Source organism: Oncorhynchus keta, chromosome 12, assembly GCF_023373465.1.
Source record: "Oncorhynchus keta strain PuntledgeMale-10-30-2019 chromosome 12, Oket_V2, whole genome shotgun sequence".
NCBI classification, from domain to species: domain Eukaryota; kingdom Metazoa; phylum Chordata; class Actinopteri; order Salmoniformes; family Salmonidae; genus Oncorhynchus; species Oncorhynchus keta.
Window position 1 is genome coordinate 23,893,472 of NC_068432.1, and position 21,462 is coordinate 23,914,933.

The 21,462-nt window shown below is 43.6% G+C and overlaps 1 protein-coding gene across 2 annotated transcripts; it reads left to right on the top strand.

Annotated features, from left to right (window-relative positions):
* Positions 1–3,750: 3,750 nt before the first annotated feature.
* c12h11orf54 (chromosome 12 C11orf54 homolog) lies at positions 3,751–13,560 on the top strand. 2 transcript variants are annotated; one of them, XM_035782247.2, is made up of 8 exons: positions 3,771–3,947; positions 4,058–4,156; positions 4,273–4,346; positions 4,434–4,535; positions 4,890–5,066; positions 5,450–5,599; positions 12,056–12,172; positions 12,253–13,560. In XM_035782247.2, the coding sequence occupies exons 1-8, from the start codon at positions 3,881–3,883 to the stop codon at positions 12,424–12,426; spliced, it is 960 nt and encodes a 319-aa protein (XP_035638140.1). In that variant the 5' UTR covers positions 3,771–3,880; the 3' UTR covers positions 12,427–13,560. The 2 variants fall into 2 exon arrangements, with proteins under 2 accessions (XP_035638141.1, XP_035638140.1); XM_035782248.2 differs by lacking the exon at positions 12,056–12,172 and having other exon boundaries at positions 3,751–3,947; positions 12,235–13,560.
* Positions 13,561–21,462: the final 7,902 nt, after the last annotated feature.

Here is a 21,462-nt window from a genome sequence, read left to right on the forward strand (position 1 = left end):
AATGGCCTCAATAGAGAACTGTGTTCAATCAAGAAAACCTACTCCTGACTGGTTTATTCCACCTTCCTGCTTTAGAGTGACGCCCAATTACTTGGTCCGCTCACAATAATGACTAATATTAAAGAAATGGCCTATTCTGAAAACAAATACTTACAAGACACACACGTTTGTTTTTGATTCCAATAATCAGAAGATATGAGTGCATGTACATCTGCCTTAATTTTTTCAGAATTGTATAATAAAAGACAGTATGATCACATTGCTGATGATTTAATGCAAATTGTCATATTTATTGATTATGTCCAATTTACAACAAAAAAAGGCATAGGATATACCACAATTGAACTGTTCTGAGGGATTGGAATTAAATATTTAAATCAGATCCCTATTGCCTCAACTTTTTAACATTTCAGCAAACAGCAAATGTGTAGGACATATAAATGAAATTATTGAATACATACATACAGATTTCACATGTCCACTCATGTTATTTAAAAAAAAAATAGACATCACAGGTTAAAACTGACTTACAATACAACAATAATATCAAATCCTTTATTCCTTCTGACAGCAAACACATGAACATGTCTGAAACACACCACACCTTGTCATGTGAAAATAAATCACCTTAACACATACAACTTCATATCATATATAATCTGTATTTATTCCACATCTGGGATACAAATGACACTTTCCCTCACAAATGTCATGCAGTTATCATAGAAATCACTTACATTAAGGCAATAGTAGCCCTATTGGCTCCTAATCACATGGAAATTAACCAACTTCCAACAAGTATGCCATTCAGCAGCCTAGCGGGCCTATTAAGAGGAAGGAATGAGCAGACACCAGACTTCAACTCTTCAACTCACTCTTGGCCCCCTACTGCTTGTTTATAGAAAATGGGGCCGTAAGATTGTTGCAGTGGTTGCAGTTTTGAAGTATCATGCAGCTTTTTAAAATGTATATTTATATTTGTTTTCAAGCATAATTATACATACAGTGCCTTCGGAAAACGAGACCCCTTGACTTTTTCCACATTTTGTTACGTTACAGCCTTATTCTGAAATGGATTAAAATATATTTTTAAATTGCAGCAATCTACACACAATACTGCATAATGACAAAGAAAAAACATAGAGATATTTCTATGAATTGATTGGGGTCCACCTGTGGTAAATTCAATTGATTGGACATGATTTGGAAAGGCAAACACCTGTTCATATAAAGTCCAAGCCATGTGGTCGAAGGAATTGTCCGTAGAACTCCGAGACAGGATTGTGTCAAGGCACAGATCTGGGGAAGGGTGTCAAATAAGGTCTGCAGCATCGAAGGTCCCTAAGAACACAGTGGCCTCCATCATTCTTAAATGGAAAAAGTTTGGAACCACCAAGACTCATCCTAGAGCTGTCCGCCTGGCCAAACTGAGCAATTGGGGTAGAAGGGTCTTGGACAGGGAGGTGACCCAGAATCCGATGGTCATTCTGACAGCTCTAGAGTTCTTCTGTGGAGATAGCAGAACCTTCCAGAAGGACAACCATCTCTGCAGCACTCCCCAATCAGGCCTTCATGGTAGAGTGGCGCCGGTGCCCAGTCCAGGCACGGTGTTCAGTCTTGTTCCATGGTCAGAGCCTTATTCTGCGCTGGTGTCTAATCCAGATTCGGCGTCCAGTTCCGCTCCATGGCAGGAGCCTTCCTCTGCACCTATGTCTAGGCTAGGGCTGGTGTCCAGTCCGGCTCCATGGCAGGAGCCTTCCTTAACACCGAGGTCCAGGCACAGTGTTCAGCCCGGGGCCATGGCTGGATCCGCAGGATGAGCGGCTTCTTCGGCCCGCACCAGAGCCGTCCCCGATGCTGGCGGATCCGTAGGATGAGCGGGTTCTTCATCCCGCACAAGAGCCGCCACTGATGCTGGCGGATCCGCGAGCTGAGTGGGTACTTCGCCCCGCACCGGAGCCGTCACCGGGGGGGTACTGTCACGCCCTGACCATAGAGAGCCATTGTTTCTCTATGATGTAGTAGGTCAGGGCGTGACTAGGGGGTGATCTAGTATATCTATGTCTATGTTGTGTTCTAGTTTCTTTTTCTATGTTGGTGTTCTGTATGATTCCCAATTAGAGGCAGCTGGTAATCGTTGTCTCTAATTGGGGATCATATTTAAGTAGTTATTTTTCCCACCTGTGTTTGTGGGATCTTGTTTATGTGTAGTTGCCTGTGAGCAATCCATTGTCTTCACGTTTCAGTCATTCTTTTTGTGCGTTTCAGTTAATAAACATGTGGAAACCATATCACACTGCACATTGGTCCGATAATCTTTTACAACAAATGTGACAAAAGGCATGCATTGCAATATTCACACTTTTTTTTCCATTTCTCTGACATTTTTGTAATAAGCTAGATATAGGAATCTATTCTAAATGCTTCACACATTTATGAAGAAGCATTGCTGAGGGCACAGCACTGACTTAACCAATTTATCGCCTGTCATCTTTCCATGTGTGCTTACCTGTCTGCTGAAGACTAAATGCCAAGGTCTGTGTTGACGGGATAGGATAAGACATTTTTCTGTCCACTGAGAGCAGCATTGAAATACTGTGAGATTTTTTTTGTGAAATCAGGATTGGGGGTCTCTAGAATAATCTTGGATGGTTGTCACGAGTTACCACAGCCACAAAGTCGAAATACAAATTTATGATGTTTTTTTGGTCTTAATTTAAGGTTATGGTTAGGTATAAAGTTACCAGTGTGGTTATGGCTAGGGTTAAGGTTAGGTTTAAAATCACATTTTAAATCTGTAGTATGTAACTTTTTGGGCAACATAGAAACTTCACATAGAAACTTTGTAGGGTAAAATAAAAACATTTTGGTAATGGAAAAAGTATTTCACAGCTGTTTAGATGGTACAATGATTCCCTACAATATAATTGCATGTTTTGTCACACAAACAGAATTTTAGCAACCAAATAATTGGAACATTTTCTGCATAGCGCACTGTTAAAAAATTGCAGAAATGGGTGGGGTTTATGACCTTGCGGCTGTGGTAAGTAGTGATGACAAGCATGTTTGGACAAATTCACTATAGTAATCCGATTAAATTACTCGAGGTGATGTGTCATAAATCCTCAAAGGTCTCTAATGGGGCCAAAATGGCAGCCATCTTGGTCAGAGAGAAATCCAAAACAAGTCTCATTGGAAAGAATGGCAGTGGAGGCTGCATTGGTGATGCATTTCCTGCTTTTACTTATGCAGGAAAATAAAGGTACGGCATGTGATGTATCAGAAATTGTGAAATGGAATTATAATCAACCTAAAATATTGTCATATAAATACAGCTTATATGGGTTTTATACAAATGTTCTGTATAAATAGTTTCTAAAATATATGTAAAGAGTCCATAAATGTCTCCGTTTTTTTTTGGGGGCATCTGAGTGTTATTATATGATACAATATCAGTACTTGTTGCGTTTACAATTTGTGTAAATCCTATCATCAACTGATGGCATATTGGCAGTTAATTTGAAAAATATATAGACTAATTATTGTAAAAATATCTGACTAGCTAACTAACACACACATACAGTGCAGATTAATTCTTCACATTCATTGTTTTACACAAAATCCTATCACAGCACTGGCAGCTCATGGTTGACCAACTCCCTGACCAACATGGTTGACATTTGCGCCATCATAAGAAGGTTCAATCTATTAACTCTATGAAATGCGCACAGTCAACCAGGAATTGAGACGGGCAAACGTCGTTACGTCACGTCAGAGAATATCAGTTGGCCAACCAAGGTTTTTCTAGGAGTTCTTCATCACGTTTCACAATCAGGTGCTCTTCAGTCGCTTGAAGCTTGTGATTCCTACAGGATACAGAATGTCAGACGTCAGCAAGACTGAAAAGTTCCAGTTATATGTCCCGATTTTGGAGGAATTATGTGACGGTAAAACATACTTTGGAAATTGCGACCTAGTGTTATGCATAGATTTACTGAACATTAATAATATTGAACTGTCTGGTTCTAATCTTCATTTCCTCCACTTGCCACTACAGTTTTGCAGAGAGGGCTGAAGAACAATTTTGCTGACGCGCAAGTTTGTGTTGTCGACTGTCCAGACCTCACTCAAGATCCGTTTAAGTTTCCCGTCAAGGGTAACACGTTGCAACTTCTTGGAACACTGTATCGTTTAGCATTTTCTTAATTTTTATGCAGTTATACTTTGTTACCATCTCAACCTCGCTGTAGTATCTATTTTACCTATCGACAGGGTTGTGTGGAAAACCTCGCATTACAGATGTGGGGGGAGTGCCCTATTTGGTCCCCTTGGTCAAAGTGGACAAGGTACAGGGAATGAAAGCCATAACGATAAACTAATGTGAGATGAATGCTATAACAATTGGTCCAATATAAATTCTTATTTCTCTCAAGGAGTACAACATGAACACTGTGTCAAAGGAATTGGAGCTACCTGGAGCGTTCATTCTTGGTGCAGGAGCTGTATCCTCCAAAAATGTTGGAATGAATGCAGAGGTTTGTTAACTGTCAAAATGATCTTCCAATTGTCTTGATATATTTCTGGAGTATTTTGTCAGACTTATTATGATTACATGAATAGAAAGACTACCTAAAGTTGTCATTTTTGATTACAAACTTTGGGAGGATAGGATACATTATGGCAGAGTGGTTAAGTTAAATGTGCAAGACACATTTCAGTTGATTGCATTCAGTTTCGCAGCTGACTAGGTATCCCCTTTAAATAATAATTAGTAAATTGTAATTAATCATTTCCCCTTAAATAATAATTAGACACAAATAAGGTTAATATAGTTTGCTTTATTTGTCAATATGTTGAGTCTTATCTCATTTTGATTATCATCACCCCAGATGATGCCTCTGGTGCTCACTGAAGCTGAGGGAAGGCCTGCAGTGAATAGCAGCTGGTTTTCCTCCATAAATCCAGATAATAACCAGTGTCTTTTGGAGAAATACAGCGATAAGTTCTCAGACTGTGACTTTGGACTGCTGGCGAATTTGTATGCATGTGAGGGAAAGCCTGGAAAGGTAAGAAATGGATGGTTTGGCTCGTAAAAGAATGGTGAGTGTGATATTTGGAATTATAACTAGTATTACTATGATGCTCGTAACAAGTTAAAAACCAAATGAGATTTTAGGGCTGAGTGTCATTTCAATTGTGCTTAATCATTGTGTATTACTCATTATTTTGTCTTCCTGGTGAATAATACCCTCATCTGGTTATGCATTTACATAAACAAAATGCACTTTAGGTTCATGATTTAAATAATGTTTACACAGATTGTGACCTCCCTGTCTGTTTGCTCCAAAGGTTTACTTTAGGTCTACAAATATTAACAGAAGAAAAGTGACTATGAACTGGTTGCGTAATCAGTGCTGAAAATGTAGTTTTTCCTTCTTATCACTGTCAGGTCATAGAGGTGAGAGCCAAAAGGAGAATAGGAGAAGAGAGCCTTGTGGGTGCTCTGAGGAAGACCATGGAGGAGCACTACCCCGATAAAAGCCTGGCTCTGGGGGGCACCTTCCTCATCCAGAAAGGGAAGGCCAAGATCCATATCATGGTAAAGACATAAAACATGCAGATATGTGTTGACAGGATGCTGTGACATGGTGTTGTGGTTTCAAGGCTCAATGCATGCTTATTGCTTAAAGGGGCAATCTGCAGTTGAAACGACAACAAAGCAGACTCCATGCCACTGTTTTGGTTAAAAGCTGAGTGCAGGGCCTGGAATGTAACCACTTTCAATTCTTAGACAGAGCTTTGAATGCAAGAACTGACCATTATGATATCAAAACTATAGTTATGTTTCGCTATAGTGGATCACGCCAATATAATGGTATCACTCCATGGTGGAGGGATACATCTGAGGTGAGGATTTACTCCTGTGTACACCTGTGTCATGGCTGGGGTCAGCCCCTATATATAGACCCCATGGCCGCGACACACATTCTCTTTCATTTTCTCGCCGGATGTCCGTATGGTTTGAGGCACAAACTTTCTGAAGTTCGCTTGGTAAGTCACTTGTAAGTAATGGAAGTATACTCACTGGCTGTTTGCAGCCTGGAGCAGCTGGCCACACAACCCTCTTGAGTCCTCCACTTGCTTCGTGAGGTTGATCTGTATCTTCCGCCCGTGGTTTGTCGTGCTTGTGTTTCGTTAGCGTTACACTACGACTGTGTGCACATATTAATATATTGGTGGCTCTTGCTGCAACAAACTGTATTTACCTTACACAACTTGCCGACTGGCTTGTTTTGTGTGTGTTGTGAATTTCTTTACCGTCACTATAGGCGCAGGTTCTCTGCTACTTACCCTACACGGGCTCTCTGCTAATTCCCCGACAGGGTTTTCTTGTTCTTTCTGCAGAATGTAAGAGTATGGTGGTGGGCTGCCACTACGTTGAGACATTAACTTTGGAGTTCCTTACCGTAGTTACTCTATCATATGGTGCTGTTTTTTGTTTTCTGCTTGGATATTAAACCTGCTAGGTAAAATTGCAGTTGACGAAAAACACAAATCAAATCCATTACCTGGTTGCTGTTTTTTGTCGGCCTGTTTTTCCCACAGGGGTCTTCCCCTGTGTTTGCAGAGGTACTAGGTAATATGTCCCTCACCGGGTTCCTATTCCTCCAAGCAGATCACGACATAGCTCTCCCAGGGCGTCGGACCCCTGCTCCGTGGCCATGTTGGCTTGGCTGAATTTATGACTTCCTTTTGTGACAGGTGTGATGCTGGCATCCCCCTGGGGATCTGCATACCTCATGTATGCACTGCCTGGGTTTGAACCATACTGGATGCCTGCCTGTCTTGTGTGGTGTTCTTAGAACATCTGTACCTGGCGCGATTGTATGCCATGCGCAAGGGGGTCGGCCAGGCTGGGGACGAGCTCCCTCCCTCAGGAGTGGTGCGGCAGCGAGCTGTTAGTTCCCCTACTGGGCCCAGTACCCCTCCAAGGAAGTGTGGCAAGAGCCACTGCAGGCAGAGCCCATCTGCTGCCAGTCCTGGATGGGGGCATGTGTTGGACCGCTGGTACCACCTTGAACGGAGGGCGCATGCCCTTTGTCAGGAGGTTAACAGCTTCGATGGCAACGACAGCTGCTCCCTGTTGACCAGTGATAGGCTGTACCTGGGGGACGATGCTGGCACTGTTCACCACGTGAGCAGGGCTGACAGGTCATCAGAAGCCGCCAGCGGGGCTTCATCGCCCCCAGCGTCTCGAGAGGCTATGAGGAGCTTACTCACTTGGGTAGCCACTGCACTGGACATCAACTGGGGGACAGTGATGACTCTCCATCTGTCCCCATCTCTGCTGAGTTCCGTGAGGCCTTGCAGGAGAGCTAGGCCTCTGCCAGGGCATCTTTGATGCGACCTTGAGAGCCACATATGGGTCCCTCAGCATTCATGCTGCTGTAGGCCTACCTGCAGACTTTTTTTTTTCCTGGCTGTTTTCCTAGCACCCCGGGCCCCTCACCCCATCACCCCAGGGCTGATGTTGGCTCAGGGGTTGATGAAATTCTAGAGCAGACTGATAAGGTTCGTAGGGACCGGGAGACCCTGAGACGGTTCATGCCGCCTCCTCAGGCCCCGGGTCCATGGCAGACGGACTGTTGCCACCCACCTGCACCTGAACGACGGTGGGGTCCCTCTCCTGCTCTATCGCCTTACGCTAATGGATGACAGTGGTGAGGGGCACAGTGTGAGGTGATGCAACAGCCTGTTTTTCTCACAAGGGTCTTCCCCGGTTTCTGCAGAGGTACTGGGTAATTTATCCCTCGCCGGGTTCCTATTCCTACAAGCGGGTCACGACATAAGCTCTACCAGGGCTTGGGACCCCTGCTCTGTTGGCTTGGCTGAGCTTATGGCTTCTCTTTGTGACAGGTGTGATGGTGTCAACCGTCACCGACATAGGGACATGCCTGGGGGACCCATGCGCTCAGGGTGCCAGAGGAGGCGGGCCCTGGCAGGTCCCCTGACACACCCTTCCCCGGTATTGGCCGCTTCTCCCGGTCTCAAAGTGTAAAGTGGGAGGAGTGTGTGGAGTCCCCATGAGTGTTGTCCTCAATGCTCGGGTACTAACTCCAATTCCAGTGCCAGCCTTCGTGTCACACCCCACCCCCCCGAAGAAAACCCTGCGGCTGGAGATTTCCTCACTTCTGGACAAGGGTGTTGTCCGCAGGATTGAGACATTAGAATGACTATGTGGCTTCTACTCCACTTACTTTGTGGTCCCAATTCTGGACCGCCGCAACCTCAATCATTACTTGAAGGTGCTTAGGTTCCACATGCTGTCCCCAGCCCACGTGTTGCAGGCCGTGTCCAGGGACCAGTGGTTTGTGATGCTAGACCCGATAAGAGGTGGAACCTGCCAATGCCTGTTGGGTTTGCTGACGGCGGCCTCGTTGTTGATTCCCCTGGGCCTGCTCCATCTCCGGCCAACTGTGGTTCAACTCCCACCAGCTGCACCCAAAGCGCCACTGTCACCGCCAGCTGCGGGTGACCGCACAGTACCTCAGGGTGTTGTTGAGGTGGCGCTGTCACTCCTTTCTCTCAGACATGTCCTGGTGAGAACAAACAACACCACAGTGGTGGCTTACATCAACCATCAGGGTGGACTGAGGTCCCACCACCTCCATATTATGGCATGGGAGCTCCTTCTCTGGTCTCAGGGATATCTAGCGTGTCTAGCGCACGTACCTGGCATCCTAAATGTGGCAGCGGATATGCTCTCGAAAGAGGGCCTGCCACCATGGGACTGGAGCCAACATCTCCAAGTGGTGCAGCACCTGTGGGACAAGTTTTGGAAGGGCACAGGTGGACCTGTTTGCCTCCTTGGATAATGCACACTGCCCCCTGTGGTACTTCATGTCGGAGCCACCAGGGCCTCTGGGCTTGGATGCTCTGGCTCACGATTGGCCAGGGTTGGAGCTTACACATTCCCCCCTTTTCCCCTGATTCAGGCTGTGCTGGACAGGACCAGGATGGCAGAGCATCGTTGGCTTCTGGTGGCCCCATACCGGCCCAGACGTCCATGGTTCAGCCTTCTCCTGTCCCGGTTGTCTGGGACACCTTGGCAACTTCAACTGACACCTGACCTGCTGTCTCAAGTCGGGGTAACTCTGTGGCATCTGAGGCCACGCCGCCTCAGTCTGTGGGCTTGGCCACTGAACGGCACCAATGGTCCATGTTAGGACTACAGGATGGTGTAATGAACACTATGCAAAAAGCAAGTATGCGGCAGGTTGTAATCAGCACCCCAGTTGCGCTGTCGGTTTTTCTGCTCTTGGTGCACTGGTATTGAGGTTGTGCCCGAGTCATGCGGGGTACAGTATGTTCTCCAATACCTGCAGTCTCGCTTGGATGAGGGCTTGGCAGCCTCTACACTGAGAGGGTAATTGGCCGCTATATCTGCCTACCATGCGGGGTGGATGGACATGCCAGTGAGGCGCCATCCCTTGATCTCCAGGTTTATGAAGGGGGTTCGTCGCCTGCGTCCAGCTTGGACCCGCTCAATGGCGAGCTCGGGTCTGGATGTGGTCTTTCAGCTTGGCAAAGTCACCTTTCGAACAGTTGGAGTCTGACACCCTGAAACACCTCTCTATGAAGGTTGTTTTCTTGGTAGCGATTACTTCCATGAAGAGGGTGGGTGAGTGCCATTCTGTTTCGGTAAGTTCTGAGTGCTATCGGATGGACCCTGGGGGAGGAGTATATATCTCTGCCCCAACCCTTCATTCCTCCTGAAGGTTCTGTCAGACAGGCATGTGAACATCCCTTTATATCCTATGCTTATGACCCCCCCCCCCGGGAGTAAATCCTCACCTCAAATGTATCCCTTCACCACAGAGTGATACCAATATATTGCAGTGATCCATATCGCTTACATAACCGTGGTTACATACATAACCTTAATTTTAACCATGTTGTACAGTGTTTTTACATTTACTTTGTTTATAAACATTGGAGTAAAATAATGTTATTTTGGGTTCTGATGGGGTATGACAGATGAACTAAGCTCATGAGGCAATTCGAAGTTATATTCTTTGAGAGTACATTCGCAAGGTATTCAGACCCCTTCCCTTTTTCCACATTTTGTTACGTTACAGCCTTATTCTAAAATGGATGGGGGGGGGGAGAAATCCTCGTCAATCTACACACAATGCCCCATAATACCCCACAGTTGACAGTGCATGTCAAGAGCAAAAACCAAGCCATGAGGACGAAGAAATTGTCTGTAGATTGTGTCGAGGCACAGATCTGGGGAAGGGTACCAAAAAAAATTCTGCAGCATTGAAGGTCCCCATGAACACAGTGGGGTTTGAAAACTTTCTGAATGCACTGTACATTGATACAGTGTGTTTGCAAAGTATTCAGATCCCCTGACTTTGTATGAAAAAATATTTGGGGGTACACGTCTTGGTGGTTCCAAACTTATTCCATTTAAGAATGATGGAGGCCACTAAAATTGATTTAAATAGTTTTTTCCCCCCTCAATCTACATACAATACCCCATAATGACAAAGCAAAAACAGGTTAATAAAATACAAAACTTGATATCGCATTTACATTTGTATTCAGACCGTTTACTCAGTACTTTGTTGAAGCACCTTTGTCAGCGATTACAGCCTTCCGTCTTCTTGGGTATGACGCTACAAGCTCGGCACACCTGTATTTGGTGAGTTTCTCTCATTCTTTTCTGCAGATCCTCTCAAGCTCTGTCAGGTGGGATGGGGAGTGTCGTTGCACAGCTATTTTCAGGTCTCTCCAGAGTTGTTCGATCAAGTCCGGCCTCTGGCTGGCCACTCAAGGACATTAAGATACTTGTTCCGAAGCGTTGTCTTGGCTGTGTGCTTAGGGTCATTGTCCTGTTGGAAGGTGAACCTTCGCCCGAGTCTGAGGTCCTGAGCGCTCTGGAGAAGGTTTTGATCAAGGATCTATCTGTACTTTGCCTCATTTCATATTTTCCTCGATCCTGACTCGTATCCCAGTCCCTGCCGCTGTAAAACATCCCCACGGCACGATGCTGCCACCACCATGCTTCACCGTAGGGATGGTGCCAGATTTATTCCAGACGTGACACTTGGCATTCAGGTCAAAGGGTTCAATATTGGTTTCATCAGACCAGAGAATATTGTTTCTCATGGTCTGAGAGTCTTTAGGTGCCTTTTGGCAAACTCCAAGCGGGCTGTCGTGTGCCTTTTTTACTGAGGAGTGGGTTCCGTCTGCCCACTCTACCATAAAGGCCTGATTGGTGGAGTGCTGCAGAGATGCTTGTCCTTCTGGAAGATTCTGCCATCTCCACAGAGGAATTCTGGACCTCTGTCAGAGTGACCATCATGTTTTTGGTCACCTCCCTTATGAAGGCCATTCTCTCCCGATTGCTCAGTTTTGGTACCCTTCCCTAGATCTGTGCCTTGACACAATCCTGTCTTGGATCTCAAAGGACAATTCCTTCGGCCTCATGGCTTGGTTTTTTTCTCTGACATGCCCTGTCAACTGTGGATCCTTATATAGACCGGGGTGTGCCTTTCCAAATCATGTCCAATCAATTGAATTTATCACAGGTGGACTCCAATCAAGTAGTACAAACATCTCAAGGGTGATCAATGGAAACAGGATGCACTGGAGCTCAATTTTGAGTCTCATAGAAAAGGGTTTGAATACTTATGTAAATAAGGTATTTCTGTTTTTAATACATTTGCAAAACCTATTTTTCTCTTTGTCATTGAGGTATTGTGTGTAGATTTAAGGATTTTTATTTAAGCCATTTTAGAATAAGGCTGTAATGTAACAGTGGAAAAGTCAAGGGGTCTGAATACTTTCCGAATGCACTGTACATGTCCAAAAAAGGATGTAGCAACTGCAATTGCTCTTTAACTAATTTTCATGTCTTAACATGTTTGTCATCAAACCACAGCAATGGACACCAACAGTGTCAGAATTTATCTAGGCTTTTTTTACTGAAGCCTCAGAGAGCATTACCAAATCCCATTTGTTGTGTTTCTGGTGACCCTGTGCATAGCCAAGGGAGTTCTCAGCCTGCCCACTCAACTCCAACGATGATGTTAACAAATGGCTGAAACATTTTGAGGTCCACGCACCACTGATATGCCAGTCTGTGATGGTCTCCAGAGACCCCGTAAGTATAGACTTAATCTACGATCCCTAACTGGACCTTTTCTTTTGGCACTTTTTACTAAGTGGCTTTTTGCTGTCCAGGGTTTGGACCTCCGTGTGGAGCACACTCACTGCTTCAGCCACCATGGAGAGGGTGGTCACTACTACATAGACACCACTCCTGACACTGTGGAATACCTGGGTTACTTCATGCCTGCCGAGTTCGTCTACCGCATCGACCGACCCAGTGAGACCCACGAAGTCGGGCGAGACTGAAACATGACACAACTTAAGTCAAATTAATGTTAGAAAATCTTACCTTTTTGATGTTGATTTAACTGAATCAATGATTGATGATCAATCTATTTTACTTTATGCATTTTTCAAAAGGCCTTTGATTTGATGATTTTATAACAAAGACCACATTTGTTTTAGTCAAGACGATATTGTGCGATTTAAAGCTAAACATTTTCAACAATAACTTAAACATTTCATGAATCGTTTGATAAAAATGCATTTGATTCAAATAATTGTAACATTTCATTATGTTGTACTTTAGCGAATAAACTACCTGTCAGTGACATGTTTAAAAAATAAATATTTCATTATTATTTCTAGATCAGTCAGTCGCAATTTACTCATGATACTTTGTTTTGATCTTCTTAGTCATGGCCACTGACATGACATGCGTGTTTCTACCTTATACTGCCAGGTAATGGAATGCCGAAAGGTAGGTAGAAAGCTTCGCTGCCTTTCATGGTTGTCACTAGTTAAGAAAAGTCAAAAGTGGCTATATCATAATATATCAAATATTCATGAACATTTCTTAAATTTAGGTTAGCAGTGTGATTAAGGTTAGGTTAAAAATCAGATTTTAAGAAAACGTTGTAGAAATAGGCAGGGTTTAGCCGTAATTAGGACTTTGTGGTTGTGGGAACTAGTGATGACTGCCTTTCATGTGTCAATGGCTGTGTTCGAGAGCATCAAAACTGTGATTGTATCATGGGTAAATTGTGACTGACTAACTGATCTTCAAATAATAATGAGTAGTTATTTATGATACAAGGTGATCTGTAGATCCGTCAGTCGCCTGCCATATTTTTGATGCTCCCGAACTTGGCCAATATGTTCCATTCATTTTCATTGCACTCAAATAACAAATGCTTGTGTATTGCCTTGAAAAGGTTGGTCTGTGGATGTCACACATCATCTCCCGCCTTTTGGTGGTTATGTCTGTTTTACTGCTAGCTAAAGAAACTCAGCTGATCAGGATGGCTAACATATTGTATCTGAAACGGTTTTCAAAGTTGGATATTCTAGGGGGTGATACAGGGTGGAAGCCCAACACCTGAGCTTTGGGACCAACATCAAAGAATAGGGACAGAAAATAAAACGATCATTTCAATCTGAGTGGTATCAAAGGGAAGACTGGCGATGTGGAACCAACCCATAGAAACTGCCACCGTGTTTGCTTTTTGCTCTTGGCTTATGGTGGAATTTTCAATGAAACTGACGCACTCTTCCGCGTTCTGCAGAACAAAGTGATGGATATGGGTTTCTGCCTTACTCGTGTCAGCGACCCAATGAAAGAACTGGAACAGCAGCAACAATACTTTGATAGTTTCTATGAGCAGAACTGTAATGAACTGGGCCTGGCAGAAAGCAAAACTCATAGTAAACAGCCGATCAGAATAGAGAAGTATGCTACAACATACTGGACAATATCTTTAAAAAAAAATGTTTTTATTAACAACAAATCAATACAGGAAGTACATGTGGGAACACAAGTATATATCAATAGTATACAAAGGACAATTGGGCTAGGGGTACAATATCACATTACACAAGGACCTTAAGGGACATACATACACTTATTATTCCAACAGCTTTTTTGTTAGAGTATTTAATTGTCTTAAAATACAGTTCAATTTCTTTTTGTAAGGTAAGAAAAGGTGGTGTTTTGTTTGTAAATTTACATTTGTGAATTTGAAATTTGGCCAAAAGAATAATGAAATGATTCACATAAATGTTTCAGCTTATTTCTTATTTATCTAGGAAAAGAATCCAAGCAGTACATCTCTCCACAATAGTGTAAGCTCTTCATAAATGTGTTCAATTATAAATCTACTGATGTCAGATTTCTTACATGAATACAATGCCAAAAAAAGATGAAACACGGTTTCTGGGTGGTCATTACAAAAGGAAACATTTTAGTTGTTTTCCTTAAACTTCTCCATATAGTGGTTGGCAGGATAATATTTATGAATATTTTTAAAGGAAACTTCCTTAACTTTGTTAACAAGTGAGACTGTGGTATGTGTGTGGCAACATCCAAACTGTTTTCTAACAGATATGATGAATAAATCCATTCCAATAAGGCATGACATAAGGTACAACATCCTGCTGAAACAAGGATCGTATCGCTCTGTTGTTGAATGGACCAAAATAGAAACATCTTTCCTACTGATGAGTCAACAGGGTCAATAGAAGGTAGGCTCTGAGGGTCAGGTCTTTTCTACTTATGAGTCAACAGCATCAATGGAAGGTAGGCTCTGAGGGTCAGGTCTTTCCTACTGATGAGTCAACAGGGTCAATAGAAGGTAGGCTCTGAGGGTCAGGTCTTGACATGTTCCTGAATAATAAAGCAACACCTGAAGGAATGGCATCTAAAACAATTGTAAAATCTTTAGGTGTTACAGGGACCTTGTAAAGTGATAAGAATTCCTTATAACTAAGTAAAATACCCTTTGCTCACCAATAAGATATTATTTCGGAACCAATATTCTAAAAACAAAGTAGTATTTTTATACAATACAGATGGATAATGGCAAAATTAGTGATCATTTCCTGTAATCTGAGGGGTTCTAATGAGCCAAATAAACAAATGAAATGCCTTGATTTACAGAGGAATAAAATGTACATTGCTCTATTGCAAGATATATCTTTTGGGGGATGATGTCCATAGACTTCAAAACAAATACTACAAACTGCCAGCTGCTTCCTGCTTCATATCTAAATCTAAAGGGATGCTTATTCTACATAAATGCAATCTACCCCTTACAATTTAAAAAGTGGAAATGATAAACAGGGCAGATTTACTTACTTATGTCCCATTCTGTATGGTAGGAAAATAGCATTTGTATCTATGCTCCTAACTCATATGACAAATATTGTCTCCCTTCTGTAGCCAGAAGCCTGCTCAATTTAAAGGATTATACACTTATTATTGGAACTGACATGAATGCCATTATTGATTCTAAAGTAGATTGATCTGGACCTTCTTATTGCTCATGACAAGTGAATGCTTCCAATTTCTTAATCTTAATGGTTGTTGGAGATTTCATAATCCCACAAAGAAGAACAATACATGCTTTTCTGCTTAATTTAAGACTATGTTTTAACATCTACTGATATTACAGGTAACATGTAATTTATAAAAACATTCCCGGACATTCTATCTGATCATAATCTCATATCTTCCCAATGGAGAAGCGTGCACTGAGATGGAGGTTTAATGATACTTTACTACACAACTCTGACTTCATCTTACAGTTTAGATCCAATTTAAAATCATTTCTGAAATAAATTACCACTCAGTGGATGACTCAACTATGGTACTGTATGGTTAGCTGTAAAAGGTTTCATAAGGGGAAACACTACACATTTTCTCTAATTTACAAAATTCAAAAAACATATCTGAGCTATCTTTTTTTGCAGGTGCATGGTAACAGTTGAATAAAATTAGAAAAAAGACTAAACCCGCACACTGCTCTTGATAGTATCAATGTGATGCATGTTTCTTATTTTTTCCTCAAATTTACAGAAATTAAGACTTCGGAAATTCTATTGATTGGAAAATCATTGTAATATGCTGGAATACTATCTTAAAAACAACTATTTAACAGAGAGAGAACTTTTGCTAAAAACAAGTAGACTGGAATTTAATGAGCTGTTGTGACGTAGAGAAGAATTCATTATGCAGAGGGTGTGACAAAAATACTATTTTCAAGAGAGTAGGCCGAGCCAGTAGTACTGCAGCTTAAAGCAGGCCTAGCCACTAGTACTGCAGCTTAACGTAGGCCTAGCCACCTACTAGTACTGCAGCTTAAAGATGCTGAAAAAACATCATCAAAACAGCTAATCAGATGTTTTGTTTTATTTATTTCACCTTTCTTTAACCAGGTAGGCCAGTTGAGAACAAGTTCTCATTTACAACTGCGACCTGGCCAAGATAAAGCATAGCAGTGCAACAAAAACAACACAGAGTTACACATGGGATAAACAAACATAGTCAATAACACAATAGAAAAATCTATATACAGTGTGTGCAAATGGCATGGGGAGGTAAGGCAATAAATAGGCCATAGTGGCAAAATAATTGCATTTTAGCAATTAAACACTAGAGTGTTAGATGTGCAGAAGATGAACGTGCAAGTAGAGATACTGGGGTGCAAAGGAGCAAAAAAATAAATAAAATGGGGATGAGGTAGTTTGGTGGGCTACTTACAGATGGGCTGTGTACAGTTGCAATGATCGGTAAGCTGCTCTGACAGCTGACGCTTAAAGTTAGTGAGGGAGATATAAGATTTCAGCTTCAGTGATTTTTGCAATTCGTTCCAGTCATTGGCAGCAGAGAACTGGAAGAAAAGGCAGCCAAAGGAGGTGTTGGCTTTGGGGATGACCAGTGAAATATATCTGCTGGAGAGTGTGCTATGGGTGGGTGCTGCTATGGTGACCAGTGAGCTGAGATAAGGCGGGACTTTACCTAGCAAAGACTTATAGATGACCTGGAGCCAGTGGGTTTGGTGACAAATATGAAGTGAGGGCCAGCCAACGAGAGCATACAGGTCTCAGTGGTGGGTAGTATATGGGGCTTTGGTGACAAAAAGGATGGCACTGTGATAGACTACATCCAGTTTGCTGAGTAGAGTATTGGAAGCTATTTTGCAAATGACATCGCCAAAGTCAAGGATAGGTAGGATAGTCAGTTTTACGAGGGTATGTTTGGCAGCATGAGTGAAGGATGCTTTGTTGCGAAATAGGAAGCCAATTCTAGGTTTAATTTTGGATTGGAGATAGTTAATGTGAGTCTGTAAGGAGAGTTTACAGTCTAACTAGACACTTAGGTATTTGCAGATGTCCACATATTCTAAGTCAGAACCGTCCAGAGTAGTGATGCTAGACGGGTGGACGGGTGCGGGCAGCGGTTGGTTGAAGAACATGCATTTAGTTTTACTTGTATTTAAGAGCAGTTGGAGGCCACAGAAGGAGAGTTGTATGGCGTTGAAGCTCGTCTGGAGGTTTGTTAACACAGTGTCCAAAGAAGGGCCAGAAGTATACAGAATGGTGTCGTCTGCGTAGAGGTGAATCAGAGAATCACCAGTAGCAAGAGCGACATCATTGATATATACAGAGAAAAGAGTCTGCCTGAGAATTGAACCCTGTGGCACCCCCATAGAGACTACCAGAGGTCTGGACAACAGGCCCTCCGATTTGACAAACTGAACTCTATCTGAGAAGTCGTTGGTGAACCAGGCGAGGCAGTCATTTGAGACATCAAGGCTGTTGAGTCTGCCGATAAGAATACGGTGATTGACAGTGTCGAAAGCCTTGGCCAGGTTAATGAAGATAGCAGCACAGTATTGTTTTTATCAATGGCGGTTATGATATCGTTTAGGACCTTGATCGTGGCTGAGGTGCACCCGTGACCAGCTCGGAAACCAGATTGCATAGCGGAAAAGGTACGGTGGGATTCTAAATGGTCAGTGATCTGTTTGTTAACTTGGCTTTCAAAGACTTTAGAAAGGCAAGGTAGGATAGATATAGGTCTGTAACAGTTTGGGTCTAGAGTGTCTCACGCTTTGAAGAGGGGATGAACGCGGCAGCTTTCCAATCTTTTGGGATCTCAGACGAAAGAGGTTGAACAGGCTAGTAATAGGGATTGCAACAATTTGGGTAAAGGAGAAGCGGGGGAGGCTTGGGCAAGTTGCTGTGGGTGGTGCAGAGCTGTTGACCGGGGTAGGGGTAGCCAGGTGGAAAGCATGGCCAGCCGTAGAAAAATGCTTATCGAAATTCTCAATTATCGTAGACTTATCGGTGGTGACAGTGTTTCCTAGCCTCAGTGCAGTGGGCAGCTGGGAGGAGGTGTTCTTATTCTCCATGGACTTTACAGTGTCCCAGAACATTTTGGAGTTTGTGGTGCAAGGTGCAAATTTCGGTATGAAAAAGCGAGCCTTTGCTTTCCTAACTGCCTATGTATATTGCTTCCTAACTTTCCTGAAAAGTTGCATATCACGGGGGCTATTCAAATCAAAGTTTATTTGTCACGTGCGCCAAATACAACAGGTGTTTGAGTTTATTTTATTTTTACAGGGACAGTGCATATTAATGAATGTTTCAGTAAAAGTGACGGTTTTAGCCAGCCAGCTAATTTTCAACCGCAGTCCCTGGGCAGGTTATTAAAAACAATTACAATATAGACAATCATTGAGCAGTGAGCACACGCAGAGCAACATAGGGCAAGCAATACGTAGCATACAGACAGAGCAACATAGAACAAAAAGAAACAACACCAAATCCATAAAAGCAACAAAGCACCATGGAAAGCGGCAATACACAGCTCGGGAATATGTTCACAAATCAAATCAAATCAAATTTTATTTGTCACATACACATGGTTAGCAGATGTTAATGCGAGTGTAGCGAAATGCTTGTGCTTCTAGTTCCGACAATGCAGTGATAACCAACAAGTAATCTAACTAACAATTCCAGAACTACTGTCTTATACACAGTGTAAGGGGATAAAGAATATGTACATAAGGATATATGAATGAGTGATGGTACAGGGCAGCATACAGTAGATGGTATCGAGTACAGTATATACATATGAGATGAGTATGTAGACAAGGTAAACAAAGTGGCATAGTTAAAGTGGCTAGTGATACATGTATTACATAAGGATGCAGTCGATGATATAGAGTACAGTATATACGTATGCAAATTAGATGAATAATGTAGGGTAAGTAACATGATATAAGGTAGCATTGTTTAAAGTGGCTAGTGATATATTTACATCATTTCCCATCAATTTCCATTATTAAAGTGGCTGGAGTTGGGTCAGTGTCAATGACAGTGTGTTGGCAGCAGCCACTCAATGTTAGTGGTGGCTGTTTAACAGTCTGATGGCCTTAAGATAGAAGCTGTTTTTCAGTCTCTCGGTCCCAGCTTTGATGCACCTGTACTGACCTCGCCTTCTGGATGATAGCGGGGTGAACAGGCAGTGGCTCGGGTGGTTGATGTCCTTGATGATCTTTATGGCCTTCCTGTAACATCGGGTGGTGTAGGTGTCCTGGAGGGCAGGTAGTTCGCCCCCGGTGATGCGTTGTGCAGACCTCACTACCCTCTGGAGAGCCTTACGGTTGAGGGCGGAGCAGTTGCCGTACCAGGCGGTGATACAGCCCGCCAGGATGCTCTCGATTGTGCATCTGTAGAAGTTTGTGAGTGCTTTTGGTGACAAGCTGAATTTCATCAGCCTCCTGAGGTTGAAGAGGCGCTGCTGCGCCTTCTTCACGACGCTGTCAGTGTGAGTGGACCAATTCAGTTTGTCTGTGATGTGTATGCCGAGGAACTTAAAACTTGCTACCCTCTCCACTACTGTTCCATCGATGTGGATAGGGGGGTGTTCCCTCTGCTGGTTCCTGACGTCCACAATCATCTCCTTAGTTTTGTTGACGTTGAGTGTGAGGTTATTTTCCTGACACCACACTCCGAGGGCCCTCACCTCCTCCCTGTAGGCCGTCTCGTCGTTGTTGGTAATCAAGCCTACCACTGTTGTGTCGTCCGCAAACTTGATGATTGAGTTGAACAGGGAGTACAGGAGAGGGCTCAGAACGCACCCTTGTGGGGCCCCCGTGTTGAGGATCAGCGGGGAGGAGATGTTGTTACCTACCCTCACCACCTGGGGGCGGCCCGTCAGGAAGTCCAGTACCCAGTTGCACAGGGCGGGGTCGAGACCCAGGGTCTCGAGCTTGATGACGAGCTTGGAGGGTACTATGGTGTTGAATGCCGAGCTGTAGTCGATGAACAGCATTCTCACATAGGTATTCTTCTTGTCCAGGTGGGTTAGGGCAGTGTGCAGTGTGGTTGAGATTGCATCGTCTGTGGACCTATTTGGGCGGTAAGCAAATTGGAGTGGGTCTAGGGTGTCAGGTAGGGTGGAGGTGATATGGTCCTTGACTAGTCTCTCAAAGCACTTCATGATGACGGAAGTGAGTGCTACGGGCGGTAGTCGTTTAGCTCAGTTACCTTAGCTTTCTTGGGAACAGGAACAATGGTGGCCCTCTTGAAGCATGTGGGAACAGCAGACTGGTATAGGGATTGATTGAATATGTCCGTAAACACACTGGCCAGCTGGTCTGCGCATGCTCTGAGGGCGCGGCTGGGGATGCCGTCTGGGCCTGCAGCCTTGCGAGGGTTAACACGTTTAAATGTCTTACTCACCTCGGCTGCAGTGAAGGAGAGACCGCATGTTTTCGTTGCAGGCCGTGTCAGTGGCACTGTATTGTCCTCAAAGCGGGCAAAAAGTGATTTAGTCTGCCTGGGAGCAAGACATCCTGGTCCGTGACTGGGCTGGGTTTCTTCTTGTAGTCCGTGATTGACTGTAGACCCTGCCACATGCCTCTTGTGTCTGAGCCGTTGAATTGAGATTCTACTTTGTCTCTGTACTGACGCTTAGCTTGTTTAATAGCCTTGCGGAGGGAATAGCTGCACTGTTTGTATTCGGTCATGTTACCAGACACCTTTCCCTGATTAAAAGCAGTGGTTTGCGCTTTCAGTTCCACGCGAATGCTGCCATCAATCCACGGTTTCTGGTTAGGGAATGTTTTTATCGTTGCTATGGGAACGACATCTTCAACGCACGTTCTAATGAACTCGCACACCGAATCAGCGTATTCGTCAATATTTTTATCTGACGCAATACGAAACATGTCCCAGTCCATGTGATGGAAGCAGTCTTGGAGTGTGGAATCAGCTTGGTCGGACCAGCGTTGGACAGACCTCAGCGTGGGAGCCTCTTGTTTAAGTTTCTGTCTGTAGGCAGGGATCAACAAAATGGAGTCGTGGTCAGCTTTTCCGAAAGGGGGGCGGGGCAGGGCCTTATATGCGTCGCGGAAGTTAGAGTAACAATGATCCAAGGTTTTACCACCCCTGGTTGCGCAATCGATATGCTGATAAGATTTAGGGAGTCTTGTTTTCAGATTAGCTTTGTTAAAATCCCCAACTACAATGAATGCAGCCTCCGGATAAATGGTT

Coding starts and splice junctions, on each gene's coding strand:
- c12h11orf54 (XM_035782247.2), top strand. CDS start 3,881: ATGTCAGACGTCAGCAAGACTGAAAAGTTCCAGTTATATGTCCCGATT. Junction 3,948..4,057: donor TTTGGAGGAATTATGTGACG/GTAAAACATACT, acceptor TTGCCACTACAG/TTTTGCAGAGAGGGCTGAAG. Junction 12,173..12,252: donor TGATGGTCTCCAGAGACCCC/GTAAGTATAGAC, acceptor TTTGCTGTCCAG/GGTTTGGACCTCCGTGTGGA.